The sequence below is a fragment of the Scyliorhinus torazame genome, chromosome 1 (assembly GCF_047496885.1).
Source record: "Scyliorhinus torazame isolate Kashiwa2021f chromosome 1, sScyTor2.1, whole genome shotgun sequence".
Taxonomy (NCBI): domain Eukaryota; kingdom Metazoa; phylum Chordata; class Chondrichthyes; order Carcharhiniformes; family Scyliorhinidae; genus Scyliorhinus; species Scyliorhinus torazame.
The window spans coordinates 362,192,696-362,211,333 of NC_092707.1; the positions used below are offsets into that span (position 1 = coordinate 362,192,696).

Sequence of the window (18,638 nt, forward strand, 5' to 3'; positions counted from 1 at the left end):
ATGTTGCTTAGGTTGGAATGTTTCAGCTATCGAGGGAGACTGGATAGACTGTGGTTGTTTATCTCAGAGCAGTGAAGGCTGAGGGGGTACCTGATTGAGGTGTACAAAATTATGACGGGCATAGAAAGGGTGGATAGGAAGGAACATTTCCCCTCAGCAGAGGGGTCAATACCCAGGGGCATAGATTTAAGGTAAGGGGTAGAAGGTTTAGAGAGGATGTGTGGAAATACTACTTTGCCCAGAGGGTGATTGGAATCTGGAACTCACTGCCTGAAAGGGTGGTAGAGGCGGGAACCCTCACACCATTTAAGAAGTATTTAGATGAGCACTTGAAGTGCCGTAGCATACGAGACTACCGGCCAAATGCTGCCAAAAAGGGATTAGAGACGATAGGGGCTTGATGGCCTGTGGAGACCCAGACACCAAGGGCCTCCCTCGTTCCATGCTGTAAAAACTCTACCACCCTCTCTACGTCTCCATGATGGCAAGTAAATTGTGAATCAATTTCAAGGAGGTGCAAAATAACAAGGGTTTCAGAAAAATGGACTGTTTTATTTGTTGTAAGAGTGCTTTTCACTGGCCGAAAATGTCCTTGTTATTCTTTCAGACGGAACTTTGGGACTCGTCCCAAGCATTGCCTTTTGATCCTGGCTTTAAACGCTAGGTAAAAACTACAACTCCCAGCGCGCTCTGCGCTCCCACGCAGGCGCACTGGCTGGTTCGAGGGGGTGTGGGGAGGGTTTGACAGCAGTTCGCTTTCTGGTGGTACAAACTGCAATGGCTTCCAGGATCTCATTCTCACAGTACAAATTGGAGGCAGAAATAGAAAAGTGCAGAGGAGAATGTCAGTGGGACAAAGTTCAAAACCTCGTGAGGCAACTGCCTCCCAAAACTGCGGAGAATGGTAAGTCTTGCTGAACTTTCCCACCCAGCCCCAGTCATGTCGGTGACTTTACTGATTGCTTGGTGCAGTTTAATGACCTTTGGTGTTTACATTTTTTTTGGTGTCTAAGAAAAAGCTGCTCTAAGAATGAAATCAAAGTTGAAAAAGGATTACTTTGGACAATCTATGAAGAGATAGATATGGAAATCTGGAGTAATTGCTGTGAAAATTGTGCATTGATCTACCTGGAAGGTGTTATGTATTGCACTAATATTGTTTTCAGTGTGTTTTCTCACCTTCCGCTTTCACTGTACCGTGTTTGAAGCCACTTCTCTTTTCCGTTTGATTTTTCTCCATATTTACTTACACATAGAGTTTTCACGTCGTCTTGGTTATTTAAATTTTTAGTGAGTTTTTTTTGCATTCGTGCTAATACTTTACTATGGTGGAATGAATAAGCTCGCAGTTACAGTTGTAACGTCAATGTGAACTGGTTTGGCTTTACGAGGATGTTACGGTTCTGGAAAAGCAAAATGTTATAGATGCTGGAAATCTGAAATGGACACAGAAAACCTGGAAACACTCAGCAAGTCAGGAAGCATCTGTGGAACCATAGAATGTACAATGCAGGAGGAGGCCATTCGGCCTATCGAGTCTGCACCGGCTCTTGGAAACAACACCCCACCTAAGCCCACACCTCCACCCTATCCCCCCAGTAACCCCACCTAACCTAAGGGCAATTTAGCACGGCCAATCTACCTAACCTGTACATCTTTGGACTGTGGGAGGAAACCGGAGCACCCGGAGGAAACCCACGCAGACACGGGGAGAACGTGCAGACTCTGCACAGACAGTGACTCAAGCTGGGAATCAAACCTGGGACCCTGGAGCTGGGAAGCCACTGTCCTAGCCACTGTGCTATCGTGCCGCCGAGAGAACGAGAGTTCGAGGGCACCAAAGAAGAGATTCCAGAGCCGGGGCGGCACAGCAGACTGGCACTTGGTTAAAAAAGATCACAACAAAGGACAACGATCACTGTCTGAAGTTGTTGAACTCAATGTTGAGTCCAAAAGGTCGAAAGTGTCTTTTAGAGGATATGCTGTTCCTCGTGCTTGATTGGGGTTCACTGGAACACTGGAACAGGTCAAGGGCAGAAAGGCGAGCATGAGAAAAAGCCTGCAAATTAAAATGGCGAGGTGTTGTATAGCAAGCTGTTAAATAAGTTAAGGGTAAGATACTGGCAAGGATAGAGGATTGGCTGACTGGCAGAAGGCAGAGAGTGCAGATAAAGGGGCCTTTTTCAGGATGGCAGCCGGTGACTAATGGTATTCCTCAGGGGTTGGGACCATAACTTTTCACAATATACATGAACAATTTGGAAGAAGGAACTGGGGCGCTGTTGCTAAGTTTGCAGGTGATATAAAGATATGTAGAGGGACAGGTAGTGTTGAGGAAGGAGGGGGGGGGGGGGGCTGCTGCAGAAGGACTTGGACAGGCTAGGAGAATGGGCAAAGAAGTAGTAGATGGAATACAGTGTGGAAAAGTGTGAAGTTGTGCACTTTGGTAGAAAATATTGAGACATAGACTATTTTCTAAATGGAAAAAAGCGTAGGAAATCAGAAGCACAAAGGGACTTAGAAGTCCGAGTTCAAGATTCCCTTTAGGTTAACATGCAGGTTCAGTCGGCAGTTAGGAAGGCAAATGCAATGTTAGCATTCATGTCGAAAGGGCTAGAATACAAGAGCAGGGATGTACTTCTGAGACTGTATAAGGCTCTGATCACACCCCATTTGGAGTATTGTGAGCAGATTTGGGCCCCGTATCTAAGGAAGGATGTGCTGGTCTTGGAAAGGGTCCAGAGGAGATTCACAAGAATGATCCCTGGAATGAAGAGCTTGTCATATGAAGAGTGGTTGAAGACTCTGTGTCTGTACTCGTTGGAGTTTAGTTGGATGGGAGGGGATGTTATTGAAACTTGCAGGATACTGAGAGGTCCAGATAGAGTGGACGTGGAGAGGCGCCTACTTATCCACCCCCCGACCGCACTTCGGAAAATTGGACCATAAGACGGTGCTCCTTCTCCCGGCATACAAGTAGAAACGTAAGTGGGAGAATCTGGTTAAGAAGGTCGTGCAGTGCTGGTCCGAGGTACCAGAAGAGCTCCTTGGAGTCAGTGGTCTGCTTGGAGTCAGTGGTCTGCTTGGAGTCAGTGGTCAGGTCCATATTTATGAACGCAGCGATCATCCTAAGTGAGTATGCCACCACCGTCACAGACTTTATCAGCAAATGTTTAGGTGACAGCGTACCAAAGAAAGTAGTACATACATTCCCCAACCGGAAATCATGGCTTAATCAGGAGATTGACTCCCTACTGAAGGCCAGGTCTGAGGCATTCAAGTCAAGTGACCCTGACCTATACAAGAAATCCAGGTACGGTATCCACAAAGTCATCAGGGATGCCAAGAAACAATATCAGACCAAGCTAGAGTCACAGACTAGCGTCACGGACTCTTGGTGGTTGTGGCAAGGCTTAAATAACATAACGGGCTACAAAGTGAAGCTGAGCAGAATCTCTGGCAGCAGCCCACCCCTCCCCGAGGGGTGCATTATATAGAGCAAAGAACAAAGAAAAGTACAGCGCAGGAACAGGCCCTTCGGCTCTCCAAGCCTGTGCCGACCATGCTGCCCGTCTAAACTAAAATCTTCTGGACTTCTGGGATCCGTTTCCCTCTATTCCCATCCTATTCATGTATTTGTCAAGATGCCCCTTAAATGTCCCTATCGTCCCTGCTTCCACCACGTCCTCCGGCAGCGAGTTCCAGGCACCCACTACCCTCTGTGTAAAAAAACTTGCCTTGTACATCTCCTCTAAACCTTGCCCCTCGCACCTTAAACCTATGTCCCCTAGTAATTGACCCCTCTACCCTGGGGAAAAGCCTCTGACTATGCTCAGTTCGAGCAGGAAATCATCAAACCGTTGTCAACTGCCCCAGCATCCCCAGATACACCCATACCCACCGTCACAGCTTCCGAAGTCAGATCGACCTTCTTGAAAGTGAACCCTCGGAAAGCGACGGGTCCGGACGGGGTCCCTGCGTGGACCGGCTGGCAGATGTGTTCACAGACATCTTCAAACTCGCCCTACTCAGTTCCGAGGTCCCCACCTGCTTCAAGAAGACCGCCATCATACCGGTGCCAAAGAAGAACCAGGCAACATGCCTCAACGACTCGTCCGGTGACCTTGACATGATCATAATGAAGAGAGGTTGGTCATGAAGCACATCAACTCTATGCTCCCAGAATGCCTAGATCCACTGCAATCCGTATTCTGCCGCAACTGATCCACAGCAGACGCGATCTCTCTGGTCCAACACTCATCCCTGGAGCATCTCGACAATAAGGACTCCTACATCAGACTCCTATTTATCGACTACAGCTCCGCTTTCAACACCATAATCCCAGCCAAGCTCATATCAAAACTCCAAAATCTAGGACTTGGCTCCTCACTCTGCAACTGGATCCTCGACTTTCTGACCCACAGACCACAATCAGTAAGAATAAACAACAACACCTCCTCCACAATAGTCCTCAATACCGGGGCCCCGCAAGGCTGCGTACTTAGCCTCCTACTATACTCCCTAAAAACACAGGACTGCGTGGCAAAATCTGGTTCCAACTCCATCGACAAGTTTGCTGATTAAACAACTGCAGTCGGTCGGATCTCGAACAACGATGAGTCAGAATACAGGAGGGAGATAGAGAACCTAGTGGAGTGGTGTAACAACAACATTCTCCCCCTCAATGCGAGCAAAACTAAAGAGCTGGTCATTGACTTCAGGAAGCAAATTACTGAACACACCCCTGTCAGCATCAATGGTGCTGAGGTGGAGATGGTTGACAGCTTCAAATTCCTAGGTGTGCACATCACTAACAATCTGTACTGGTCCACCCACATCGACGCTACGACCAAGAATGCACAACAGCGCCTATACTTTCTCAGGAAGCTCTTACCAATTTTACAGATGCTCCATAGAAAGCATCATATCTGGCTGTATCATAGACTGGTATGGCAACTGCTCGGCCCAAGACCGTATGAAACTGTAGAGAGTTGTGAACACCACCCAGCCCATCACACAAAGCCAGCTCCCATCCATTGACTCTGTCTACACCTCCCGGCGCCTTGGGGAAAGCTAACATCATATTCAAAGACCCCTCCCACATGGCTTATTCACTCTTCCAACTTCTTCCACCGGGCAGGAGATGCAAAATTCTGAGAACATGCACTAACAGATTCAAAACAGCTTCTTCCCTGATTTTATCAGACTCCTAAACACCCTCTTATGGACTGAACTGATCTCTTCACAAATCTTCTCTACTGAGTTGTTCTACACTCCTGTATGCTTCACCCGATGCCTGTATCTATGTATTTACTTTTGTCTATTTTATGTTTGCCCTATGTATTTTCTTTTCATGTCAGGACAAACTAGCAATCTCAGTTTTAAAATTAACAGTAGATCTCGCATCAGTTGCTGTTTTCAGAAGAGATTTGTCAGGCATGTCCTATCCTTTCCAGATCTGTGCTGGCTCTCTCTGATCATCTCAAAATTTAAGATATTCAATCGCTCCATCCTTATTTACAGACTCTACTAATTTCCTGGTTCAGAAGTCAAGCCAACTAGTCTAAATTTCCATATTTTCTTCTCTCAGCTCCCCTAAACAGCAGAGTGACGTGCACAATTATTCAATCTAAAGAAACAGCTCCTGAACAGAGAGAGCTTTGGAAAATCATAGACAGTGGTTAGCCCTGTTGCTTCACAGCGCCAGGGTTCCGGGTTCGATTCCCATCTTGGGTCACTCTGTGTGGAGTCTGCACGTTCTCCCTGTGTCTGCGTGGGTTTCCTCCGGATGCTCCAGTTTCCTCCCACAAGTGCCGAAAGACGTGCTTGTTAGGTGATTTGGACATTCTGAATTCTCCCTCAGTGTACCCGAACAGGCGCCGTAGTGTGGCGAGTAAGGGCTTTTCAGTGTTAATGTAAGCCTACTTGTGACACTAATAAATATTATTATGTTAGGGCATTTGCAATGTTATAGCCAATTCCCTTAAAATACTGTGATGGAAATCACCTTGTCTTGGAGGTTCTTGCCTCTTAAGGGTGTTAGTTTCTTCATTATTGTTGTTTTGCTTATGTTAATTTAGTGAGTCCCAACCCTGACTCAGTGATTTCCTTGGGATGTCTGGCATATGAGTTAACTTCTTCCCCAACTTAAATATTGTCACAAAGTAATTATCAGCATGTTTGTTGTTTCCTTATTATCATTGACAGTATCATAGTTAACAGATTTTAAGTGACTCACCTTGCTCCTGACCAAGATCTTTTTCAAAATATTGTTGATTTTGATACCCCCTGGACATCTCTTTACATACTCCTTTTTTGTAGTTCTTACTATCTGTTTATTCACCCTTTCCTATTCTTTGTATCTTTTAAATTTGCCGGGACCTGTGCTTTTTTGCCTTTTTGTATGCTTTTAGTTTTTTATTTTGTCCCTTACCTCTGTAGTTGTCATCTAGCTGTCTTTTACTGGTTCTGTGTCACTAATTATTTTTTGAACACCTTCCACTGATTTTCTGTGATTTTATCCATGAACAAATTTGCCTAATTTACTGTGGGCAGTCTCTGTCTCATCCATTGAAGCCAGCCTTACCTAAATATAGAATCTTAGTATGTGTTTTGTATTTCTTCCTTCCAAACATTTACATTGAACTCAGTCTTACGATGATCGCTATTCAATAAATGTTTTCATACTATTGGGCTGTTGACTAAATCTGACTTCTCATTTGTACATCTAATATGGGATGCCCCCTTCTGACTCAAGGATATATCATGCAGAAAACTACCCTCAACGCACTCAAGAAATTCACTAACTTTCTGACACGAGCTAGTATGTTTATCCTTGCACGAAAATTAAAAATCTCTCATTGAAGCTATTTTGCCTTTAGTACACCACTGTTTTGCCTCTGCCACTTCACAGTTGCCAGTAGGGGGCCATTGCACAACTCTCACTCCAGTCTTAAATCCATTTCCTATTTAATACTCCCCATAACGCTTCTACTGCCTGCTTATCTCTCGTTATATCCTCTTCAATCGTCTTGATGGTACACTTCTGTGAAAATCTAGTGTGGACAGCATTGGGCTTTTTAGTGATGATCTCTGCGATTGAGTGGGATGTTGTTAAGGCTCACTAATAAAAAATGGTCATGCTATAAGGTACTGGAATGTGGTCGGTGCCCATAGAATTGTTGTTCAGTTCAAATTGGTACTGCTTTAAGATAGGGGAGGAAAGCATTGGAGTGGAAAAAAAATGGCCAGACCACACATACTTCAGGGAAACATTTTCGTTTTCATTTTCAAAAAGCTGTGCTAATTGTTATGGCATGTTTGTACTGTTTTGCAACAGGTAATGACTGCACGGGTACCAGCTGGTACCAGTGCTATGCTCATTCCCATAGTAACTGAAAAACAACGATATCTTTAGTCATGAGCTACAGAAATTGGTGGTGCTATATCTGGGAACATTTAGAAGCCAAGGGGCAGTGTTTTAAGTTGTGGGATGTTAATACAAAGAGCTCAGGACCACTGTTGCTAATCATAGGGAAAAAGTGAAGATTTGCATTTCTATAATGTCCTATCCCCTCTCTCTCTCTCTCAAAGAGATTACATGTCAGCCTGGAATTTCAGGGTGTATTGTTATAAGAATTAACACATTCATAACCAATCAATCTGTCTACAACTTGACCACTTGCTTAAATAATCTATTTTTAAATAACAGAAAAACTTAACATGACGGTTAATATTCTAACAATGGTTTTCCAGACTCTAGCACCATTTACTGCCTAATACAGTACTTCTTTCTAAGATTGTTTGAAATAAAGGAAACCAGTATATATTTTCTTATTCCTTGATTCAACATTTTAAAATTAAATCCCCACGTTTTTTCAATAATTATTGTCATAAGTAGGCTTACATTAACACTGCAATGAAGTTACTGTGAAAAGCTCCTAGTCACCACATTCTGGCGCCTGTTCGGGTACATAGAGGGAGAATTCAGAATGTGCAAATTACCTAATAGCACGTCTTTCAGGACTTGTATGAGGAAACCGGTGCACCCGTAGGAAACCCACGCAGACACAGGGAGAACATGCAGACTCCGCACAGACAGTGACCCAAGCCGGGAATTGAACCCCGGCTCTGGCGGGCGCTGTGAAGCAAAAGTGCTCACCACTGTGCTACTGTGCTGCCCACACTTTATTACTTATTTTCCTCATTCAAATTATTGGATTATTCAATACTTTTTAGATCAATTTTGAATGATCAGATATAGACAAAACAGTTTATATAGCAACTTTAAAGTAATGAATCGTCTCAAGGTGCTTCACTGCAACATTATAAAATGTATGATAATGAACCTATTAGGGCCTGAATTTTTGTAAAGACAGAGTGGTGGACCATCAATTCACACGAGTCGAGTTGTAGAAGAGAACAGTGGTTTTAATAAGCTAAGAAGTATGCCAGCCTGCTGCTGCTCTCGCACTGAGAGCTGGCCACAGGTCTGCCAATTATATACCTCCCCCCGAGGGGCGGAGCCACAGGCGGAGCCAACAGAAGCATCAACACAACAACAGTAAGTTACAGTGAATAAGAACAACAGTGAACATGTATACAGTGGTGGATAACAGTAGGACGAATAATGGTAAATATATATATAGTAGCAATACGTGGTTCACCACATTTACCCCCAGTTTTCTTTTTAAAAAGTCCAGCGGGGGTGAAGTGGACTCACAGGTTGAGTCTGGCGGGAGCCTTGATCTTACGCCGTGATCGCCTCAGTCCCGGCTGCGGTGTGGGCATGGATGTCGGGACCTTTGACTCCGGGAGCATGTCGTCTGCAGCTTCATCGCAATGTGTTGACGGAGAGGGAGACGGTGTCGGGGGGGGGGGGGCGGTGGTAACGGCCCCAGGGAGGGCTGCCGGTGCCAAGTCCCGCCACATTCGAGGGATGGTGATAGGCGGTGTAGGGGTGGGCACGTTGGTGATGGTTGCTGGGGAACCTGCGGGTTACAAATCCCGGAAGGAGACTGTATCCTACCGTCCGTCGTGGTGTGCCACGTATGCATACTGAGGGTTTGCATGGAGGAGCTGAACCCTCTCGACCAGGGGGTCGGACTTATGGATCCTCACATGCTTCCTGAGGAGGACAGGCCCTGGTGTTGTCAGCCAGGACGGAAGCGAGACCCTGGAGATGGACTTCCTGGGGAAGACGAACAAACGTTGATGAGGGGTCTCGTTAGTGGTGGTGCAGAGAAGCGACCGGATGGAGTGGAGCGCATTGGGAAGGACCTCCTGCCAGCGGGAGACTGGGAGACTTCTAGACCGCAGAGCAAGAAGGACAGCCTTCCAGACCGTCGCATTCTCTCTTTCCACCTGTCCGTTTCCCCGGGGGTTATAGCTGGTATTCCTGCTGGAGGCGATGCCCTTACTAAGCAGGAACTGACGCAGCTCATCGCTCATAAAAGAGGAGCCCCGATCACCTGTGGATGTAGGTGGGGAAACCGAACAAGGTGAAGATGCTGTGTAGGGCCTTGATGACAGTGGCCGAGGTCATGTCAGTGCATGGGATGGCAAAGGGAAAACGGGAGTACTCGTCAACGATGTTGAGGAAGTACACGTTACGGTCAGTGGAGGGGAGGGGCCCTTTGAAATCGACGCTGAGGCGTTCAAAGGGGCGGGAGGCCTTCACCAGGTGAGCCCTTTCTGGCCGTTAGAAGTGCGGCTTGCACTCTGCGCAGACTTGGCAGTCCCTGGTCATGGTCCTTACCTCCTCGGTGGAGTAGGGCAGGTTGCGAGCCTTGATGAAATGGAGAAGCCGGGTGACCCCCGGATGACAGAGGTCATTGTGGATGGCCCGAAGTCGGTCTTCTTGCGTGCTGGCGCATGTACCGCGTGACAGGGCATATGGGGGCTCATTGAGCTTCCCAGGATGATACAAGATATCGTAGTTACAGGTGGAGAGTTCAATCTCCACCTCAAGATCTTGTCGTTCTTGATCTTGCCCCGCTGTGTGTTATTGAACATGAAGGTAACCAACCGTTGGTCAGTGGGGAGTCTGCTGGCCAGGTAATGCCTCCAATGTCGCACAGCTTCCGCAATGGTTGAGCTTCCTTCTCGACAGAGGAGTGTCGAACCTCTGAGGCATGGAGGGTACGGGAAAAGAAGGCCTGCCTGGTTGAGGGTAGCGGCCAGGGCAAAGTCCGACGCATCTCTCTCCACCTGGAACGGAATGGGCTCATCCACAGCGTGCATCGTGACCTTGGCAATGTCTGTCCTGATGCGTGCGGAGGCCAGGCGGGCCTTGGTCGTCAGGGGAAAAATGGTGAATTTGATAAGTGGGTGGGCCTTGTCCGCATAATTGGGGACCCACTGGGCATAGCAGGAAAAGAACCCCAGGCATCTCTTCAGGGCCTAGGGGCAGTGGGGGAGGGGAAGTTGCAGGAGGGGGCGCATGCGATCGGGGTCGGGCCCTAGGACTCCGTTTTCCACGACGTAGCCAAGGATGGCTAGTCGGGTTGTGTGGAAAACGCATTTCTCCTTGTTATAGGTCAAATTAAGGAGTTGGGCGGTGTGGAGGAATTTCTTAAGATTAACGCCGTGGTCCTGCTGATCATGGCCGCAGATGTTGACATTATCCAAATACGGGAATGTGGCCCGCAGCCTGCACTGGTCATCCATTTTTTTGGTCCATCGTTCGTTGGAAGACCGAGACCCCATTGGTGACGCCGAAGGGGACCCTGAGGAAATGGTAGAGGCGGCTGTCTGCCTTGAAGGCAGTGTAGTGGCGGTCCTCCGGGCGGTTGGGAGCTGGTGGTACGCGGACTTCAAGTCTACCGTGGAGAAGACTCGGTAGTGCGCAATCTGGTTGACCAGGTCAGATCTGCGGGGAAGAGAGTACGCATTGAGTTGCGTGTACCAGTTGATCGTCTGACTGTAGTCGACGACCATCCGGTTCTTCTCCCGGTCCTGACGACCACCACTTGGGCTCTCCAGGGGCTGTTACTGGCCTCTATGATCCCTTCCCGCAAGAGTCGCTGGACCTCCGACCTGATAAAGGCCTTGTCCTGAGCAGTGTATCGTCTGCTCCTGGTGGCGACGGGCTGACAGTCGGGGGTGAGGTTCGCAAAGAGCGAGGGAGGGGCGACCTTAAAGGTCGCGAGGCTACAGACAGTGAGAGGGGGCAAGGGTCCACCGAACTTCAGGGTCAGGCTTCGGAGGTTACACTGGAAATCCAGTCCCAATAAGAGGGGAACGCAGAGATGTGGGAGGACATAAAGTTTAAAGTTGGCGTACTCGACGCCCTGTATCACAAGGTTTGCGACACTGTACCCCCGGATCTGCACGGAATGTGATCCGGATGCAAGGGAGATTGTTTGGGACATGGGAAAAATCCGGAGGGAGCAGCGCCTTACCGTATCCGGATGGACGAAGCTATCCATGCTCCCGGAGTCGAAGAGGCAGGACGTCTCATGCCCATTGACCCGGACGAACATCATAGAGTTCTTCAGGTGATGGGGCCGGGACTGGTCGAGTGTAACAGAGCCGAGCTGCGGATGACTGGTCCAGTCGGCGGTAGCGGGGTGGCCCCAAAATGGAGGCCTCCATGTGTCACATGTGACGGGCGGCGTTAAAGATGGCGGACAAAATGGCGGCCCCCACAGACTGCACGAGGTGGGTGACTCGTCAGAAGGAGGCGGTACCGGCAGGCACGATGCCACACTGCGGGATCTGTGAGTTTCCGGTCGGGCCTGGCAGGCTTTCGATTTGGGAACTTTAGGTCGGGCCCGGCAGACTTTGGCAAAATGCCCCTTCTTACTGCACTCGTTGTAGGTCGCGTTCCGAGCTGGACAACGCTGCCTGAGGTGCTGGCCCTGGCCGCAGAAGTAGCAGAACGGCCCCCCGGAGTTGGCGGGCAGCCGCGCGGCACAGGCATGGGACACGCCCAGGTCGGGTGATGGCCGCGCCTCCCACGTCCACGAGGATGCCGTATGGTCAGGCGTGAAGGCATCCAAACTCTGGAATGCTACCTCTAACGAGGTAGATAGCTGTACCGTGTCCTTGAGATCGAGGGCACCCCTTTCGAGCAGTCGTTGCCGGATATAACTGACCGGTCTTCGGCACCATAGGTGTCCCGGATAATGAGTTCCGTGTGTTGAACTGCCGTAACTGCCTGGCAGTTACAATTCGTGGCGAGTACCCTCAGATCACGCAGGAATTCTGCCAGCCATTAACCAGGGCGCTGACGCCGCGTGGTAAGAAGATGTCGAGCGAACACCTCATTCACCTGCCTCACGAACTCATTTCAACAGTGCAACCGCCTCCTCGTACGAGGCCGCGTCTCTGATTAATAGGAAGATTTTGTGGCTCACCCGAGCGTTGAGGAGACACAGCTTGTGCGTCCTGGAGACGTCGTCGGTCGAGGAGTCGAGATAGGCCTCGAAACAACTTAGTCAATGCTCAAAGATTGCAGTGGCTTCAGCTGCCTGCGGGTCGTGTTCAAGTCGGTCAGGCTTAAGAGCGGCGTCCATTGTGATATCTTAGCTTATTAAATTGATGGACCATCAATTCACACGAGTCGAGTTGTAGAAGAGAACAGTGGTTTTAATAAGCTGAGAAGTATGCCAGCCTGCTGCTGCTCCCGCACTGAGAGCTGGCCACTGGTCTGCAAATTATATACCTCCCCCGAGGGGCGGAGCCAACAGAAGCATCAACACAACAACAGTAAGTAACAGTGAATAAGAACAAGAGTGAACATATATACAGTGGTGGATAACAGTAGGATGAATAACGAATAACGGTAAATATATTTATATATAGTAGCAATACGTGGTTCACCACACAGAGAAGGTTCCCAGTTCAGCCAAAATGGTGCTAGCTGGAAATGGTGATTCTGGAAGTCCTGCCCCAAAACCCAGCACCCACTATTTTGGATTTGGATTTGTTTGATTGTCACATGCACCGAAGTACAATTAAAAGTATTGTGTGTATAGTCCAGACAGATCGGTCCACACATGAGAAAAAAAACCTAGGACATACATAAATACACAATATAAATATATAGACACTGGCATCGGGTGAACCATACAGGAGTGCAGTACTACTCAGTAGTGAAGAGATCAGATCAGTCCATAAGAGGGTCATTTAGGAGTCTGGTGACAGCGGGGAAGAAGCTGTTTTTGAATCTGTTAGTGCGTGTTCTCAGATTTTTGTATCTCCTGCCTGATGGAAGAAGGTGTAAGAGTGAATAAGCCGGGTGGGAGGGGTCTTTGATTATGCTGTCCGCTTTCCCAAGGCAGCGGGAGGTGTAAACAGAGGCAATGGATGGGAGGCGAGTTCGTGTGAAGCAATGTACTGTGTTCACAACTCTCTGTAGTTTCTTACGGTCTTGGGCCGAGCAGTTGCCATATCAGGCTGTGGATATAGCAGCCAGGTGGATGTTTTCTATGGTGCATCTGTAAAAATTGGTGAGAGTCATGCCAAATTTCCTTAGTTTCCTGAGAAAGTATAGGCACTGTTGTGCTTTCATGGTTGTAGCGCCGACGTGGGTGGACCAGGACAGATTGTTGGTGATGTGCACCCCTAGGAATTTGAAGCTGTCAAGCATGTCCACTCGGCCCCGTTGATGCAGAGAGGTGTGTATGATACTTTGTTTCCTGAAGTCAATGACCTGCTCTTTAGTTTTTCTGACATTGAGAGATAGATTGTTGTCGTTACACCACTTCACTAGGTTTTCTATCTCCCTCCTGTACACTGACTCATTGCTGTTCGAGATCCGACTCACTGTGGTCATGTCATCAGCAAACTTGTAGATGGAGTTGGAGTCACATTTTGCCACGTTTTTGCTGGACAGCGGGAAGGAGACGTAGTTTGTACATCTGTAGTTTACAGAGGCAACTGCACATATAGAAGTGCAGATACCCTCAAACCAATCCAATCATCATAACTGGGATTTCCAAAACATGATTTGTGAGCTTTAGAACTTTTAGGAGGCCTAAAGATGATGGTGTTCCTTGGTGAGGTAGGGTGCTCTTTTGGAAAGGTAGGATACTCTTTAAAGTAATTCAGGTCACCTGCCCTTTTGGGATTGTTAAAAACTGCCAAGGGAACTCTAATCTTTATTATTGTCAGAAGGTAGGCTTACATTAACACTGCAATGAAGTTACTGTGAAAATCCCCGAGTCGCCATATTCCGGCATCTGTTCGGAAACACAGAGGGAGAATTCAGAATGTCCAAATTACCTAAATAGCATGTCTTTCGGGACTTGTGTTTCGGGACTTGTGGGAGGAAACCGGAGCACCTGGAGAAACCTAAGCAGACATGGGGAGAATGTGCAGACTCCGTGCTGTGACCCAAGTGCTGTGAAGCAACAGTGCTAACCACTGTGCTACAGGGCTGCCCCTCTTAAACTGTCAAGGTATTTAAGTTTTATTGGAACTGTCAAATGTATAAGAACTGTCAAGCTGTCAAAGCATTTAAATCCCCTAGCCTTTAAACGTTTAAAAAAACATTCTGGAGTTTAAAAAAGTCAGTGCTTACTGTTTCACTGTCTGTTGACATATGCCTGAGAGCTATCATTATAGGATTTGTGCTGCATGACTGATTTCACAACCTATTATTATCACACTGGGGTGCCTGTCAGTTCACAGTTTGACATCTTCCAAGTGGTTAAAATGTATTTAATATGAATAGAAAGGCTTGTTTTTATATGGGATTAAGCACATGAATGAAATGCACGTTTTATAAGGGATAATGTAGTTAAGAAATGTAAATGTAGTGAATGGGCTTTTATGAAGGAGAGTTTTCTAAAAATAGAAATAAAGCCTACAATAGACAATTAAAACTTTATTTCATCTCAGCATGAGTCCTGAGGCCTGCCAGTGGTGGGTACTGGTTGGCATTGAGTGTAAAGCAAGGCATGGTGGGCATAGGTTGGCATGGATTGGCACTGTTTGTATAGGGGTCATAAAGGGACATGGGGTGGATCGAGGGGTATAGGTTGGCGCCGAGGTTATTAAAGGCCATTATTTCATCTCGGCATGAGTCCTGAGGCCTGCCAGTGGTGGATACTGGTGAGTTGGCATTGAGAATGTAAGGCAAGGCGTGGTGGGCATAGGTTGGCATGGATTGGCCCTGTTTTTATAGGGGCTATAAAGGGACATGGGGTGGATCGAGGGGTATAGGTTGGCGCCGAGGTTATTAAAGGCCATTATTTCATCTCGGCATGAGTCCTGAGGCCTGCCAGTGGTGGAGACTGGTGAGTTGGCATTGAGAATGTAAGGCAAGGCGTGGTGGGCATAGGTTGGCATGGATTGGCCCTGTTTGTATAGGGGCTATAAAGGGACATGGGGTAGATCGAGGGGTATAGGTTGGCGCCGAGGTTATTAAAGGCCATTGAGTTGGGTAGAGGGGCAGAGGTTAGCATGGAACTATGGGGGTAGGGTGAGTGGCATAGGTTAGAATGGAAGGTATGAGGGCAAGGGATGGGGAGGTGGGGGGCATAAAGTGACATGGGTTAGGATGGATGGAGGAGAGGGTGTGGGGGCTGGAAGGCTGTATTCTCTTATAGCGTGGAATGTGAGGGATGTCCAGTGAAGATGTCAAGGGTATTTGCACATTAAAGAGTCTGAAGGCTAATGTGGTGATGCTGCAGGAGACCCACTGAAAGATCAGGTGAGGCTTAGGAAGGGTTGAGTGAGCCAGGTCTTTCCACTCTGGGTTCGATAGCAGGACTCGGAGTGGGGTGGAGGGGGTGGGGGTGGGGGGGTTCGCGGAATTGGTGGGTAAGAGGGTGAGGTTTCAGATGGCGAAGATGGTGGTGGACCGGGGGTAGGTACCTGATTGTGACGGGGGCGTTAGAACAGAGAACGTAGAACATAGAACAGTACAGCACAGAACAGGCCCTTCGTCCCTCGATGTTGTGCCGAGCATTGTCCGAAACCAAGATCAAGCTTTCCCACTCCCTGTCATTCTGGTGTGCTCCATGTGCGAGGTTGGTGGCGCTGGCGAGTGTATATCACCCCAACTAGGACAATGTGGGGTTTATGAAGGGGGTGCCATCCTGGATTTGGATACCCACGAGTTAATAGTGGGGGGAGGGGACTGGAATATGGTGCAAGAGTCGAAAGTGGGTTGGTCTCAGCCATGCTCGTTGGCCCAGTCGGGGGGGTGGGGGGGGGGGGGGGCAGGGGGGAGAGAAGGCGTTGGCTGGGCTCATGAGAGTGATGGGAGGAGTGGACCCGTGGACGTTCCTGCACCGAGTAGGTTCTTGCACCCGAGGAAGCGGGAGTATTTGTTTTTCTCCCCGGCACATAAGGTCCTGTTGGGTGGCGGTCAGCCTATCCACACTGTGCCTTGGCGGGGACCAGATAGAATTTTTGACCCGGGAGAAGGTGAAGTTTTGAGTTGAGGGGGGGTTCTGCAATTGTTGGGTTTGTTTATTATGCACTTTTGGGAATTGGTTGCCATTGAATGCTAAGGTGGGGGGAGGAAAGGGGGTTGTTTTTGTTTTATGAGTCTGTATTTTAGGTTTCATGTTGTTGGGGTTGTTCTGTTTTTGTGTTCTTTCTTTGTTTGGCGAAAATGCTGAAAATTATGGCAAATAAAAATATTTTTTAAATTAACCTGTCCCTCTACCTTCAGCGATCTATGGACAAACACGCCAAGGTCCCTTTGTTCCTCGGAACTTCCCAATATCAGGCCATTCATTGAATACTTCCTTGTCACCTCACACTTTCAGGGTTAAATTCCATCAGCCAAATTTCTGCCCATTTGACCATCCCGTCTATATCTTCCTATAACCCAAGAAACTCAACCTCACTGCTAACCACTTGGCCCACCTTTGGGTCATCCGCAAACCTAATGATCCTACCCCCACATTGTCACCTATGTCATTAATATGAATGACAAACAATAGGGGACCTAGCACAGATCCCTGTGGTACGCCACTGGGCACTGGCTTCCAGTAACTATAGCAGCCATCTGTCATCACCCTCTGCCTCCTACAGCAAAGCCAATTTTGAATCCAACATATCAAGTTACCCTGTATCCCATGTGCATTTGCCTTTTTTATCCCATGTGGGACCTTGTTAAAGGCTTTGCTGAAATCCATGTAAAGTACATCAAATTCCTCCTCATCTCTATCTTAAATGGGTGCGCCTTACTCGCAGGTTATGCCCTCTGGTCCTAGACTCTCTCACAAGAGGAAACAATCTCTCATCATCTACCCTGTCAAGCTATGGTAAACCACTGTATTGTATTGTACTGTTACATGCCTGGGCTTGTCCCTGCTAGGTCTGAACCACTGTGGTATATAATATGTGTATTGTGGTGTGGTAATACCAGGTATTGCAGTACCTGAGAGGTGAATGACCATTGGCTAGACCGAGGGGTCTACCATTGGATAATGTACATAGCCCCGCCCTGAGATGCGGGGTATAAGAACCGATGCCATCCCAGCAGCCTTCACTTTCTGTATCACCGCTGCTAGGTACAGTTCTAGCTGATTAAAGCCGATTAGATATGACTCCTCTTTGTCTCGAGAGTATTGATTGTGCATCATGTGGTAAACTGCCACTGTATTATATGTAATGTGGTAAACTACTGTCTGCTGGCTCCGCCTCCCTCAGGCTCGGTGTAAAGGTGGCTAGTCTCCGCCGCTGCCTCAGTTCGGGATCCGAGGCCAGGATGCTTTCCGTTTAATTTATTAAAGCCTCAGTTACGTTCACCACTCGTTGTGTGTTCATTGATGCGTATCACAAGCCCCCTGAGAATTCCATTTGGATGGGATAGGGAGGGTAGACACCAGACATTGCTTGGCCTGCAGCCAATATAAGCACAGAGGTGATAGGGGCATCTCATCTTCTGGTTGGGCATGTTACAGCCCTTGGGACTCAACGTCGAGTTCACCAACTTTAGATTTTGACCTTCTACTCCACCTGAAACCCATTTTAAAAAAGATGTCACAATCGTGTATTGCCTCAATACAAACCCACCCGTCCCCCCAACCACACCAGGCACTTGCCTTTTGTTCTTAAAGTTGCTACTTTTTGGTGCAATCTCTTACAGCTCTAAAACATTCTCCCTCCCTTCGGTTCTGTATGACCCTTCTCACACAAATTGTTCAAAGTGTAAGCAGAATATTTTCATCCACTCTTTTTTTTACATCGGTAACTGAAATTTATACAGTCTAAATGGAATAATATACCCCTACATCAAAGCCAGCGCCCACCCCAACCACATCCCACAGCACTCCCAATCAAGCTATTCTAGTAAAGCTATGACACAGGTAGTTACTTGAGTCAATGGATTTGAAACATTAACTCTGCTTTCTCTGCTAATAGATGCTGCCAGAATTGCTGCGTTTTTTCAGCGTCCTCTTTATTTTTGTTGAAAATAAAATATTGCTTCATTTCAGGTTGGGGTTTGCTTTTAAAAACTGTGTAAAATTTTCCTATTGGGAGACACAGGTCTGAGATTGCTCTTCATTTTGGCTTTTAGTGTCTCACCTTTCTTAAATGTGATTTTTCTAAGTTTCAAAAAAGAGTTGCTTTTTTCTTTTTCCTTGTTGGCTTTTGGTGTTCTTTTGAGGTAGTTTGTGGGGCGAGAGGACGCTGAAAAATAACCATGAACAGTGATAACCACTCTTTGT

General features: G+C 47.6%; 1 protein-coding gene across 4 annotated transcripts in view; it reads left to right on the top strand.

Annotated features, from left to right (window-relative positions):
- Nucleotides 1-761: 761 nt before the first annotated feature.
- The window catches only part of LOC140426372 (tetratricopeptide repeat protein 7A-like), a 515,720-nt gene continuing 497,843 nt past the window's right edge, over nucleotides 762-18,638 (top strand). For all 4 annotated transcript variants that reach the window (XM_072511044.1, XM_072511055.1, XM_072511074.1 and 1 more), the window contains exon 1: nucleotides 762-904. In XM_072511044.1, coding sequence (XP_072367145.1) covers nucleotides 778-904 — 127 coding nt within the window. In that variant the 5' untranslated portion in view covers nucleotides 762-777. The remainder of the gene's footprint in view (nucleotides 905-18,638) is intronic.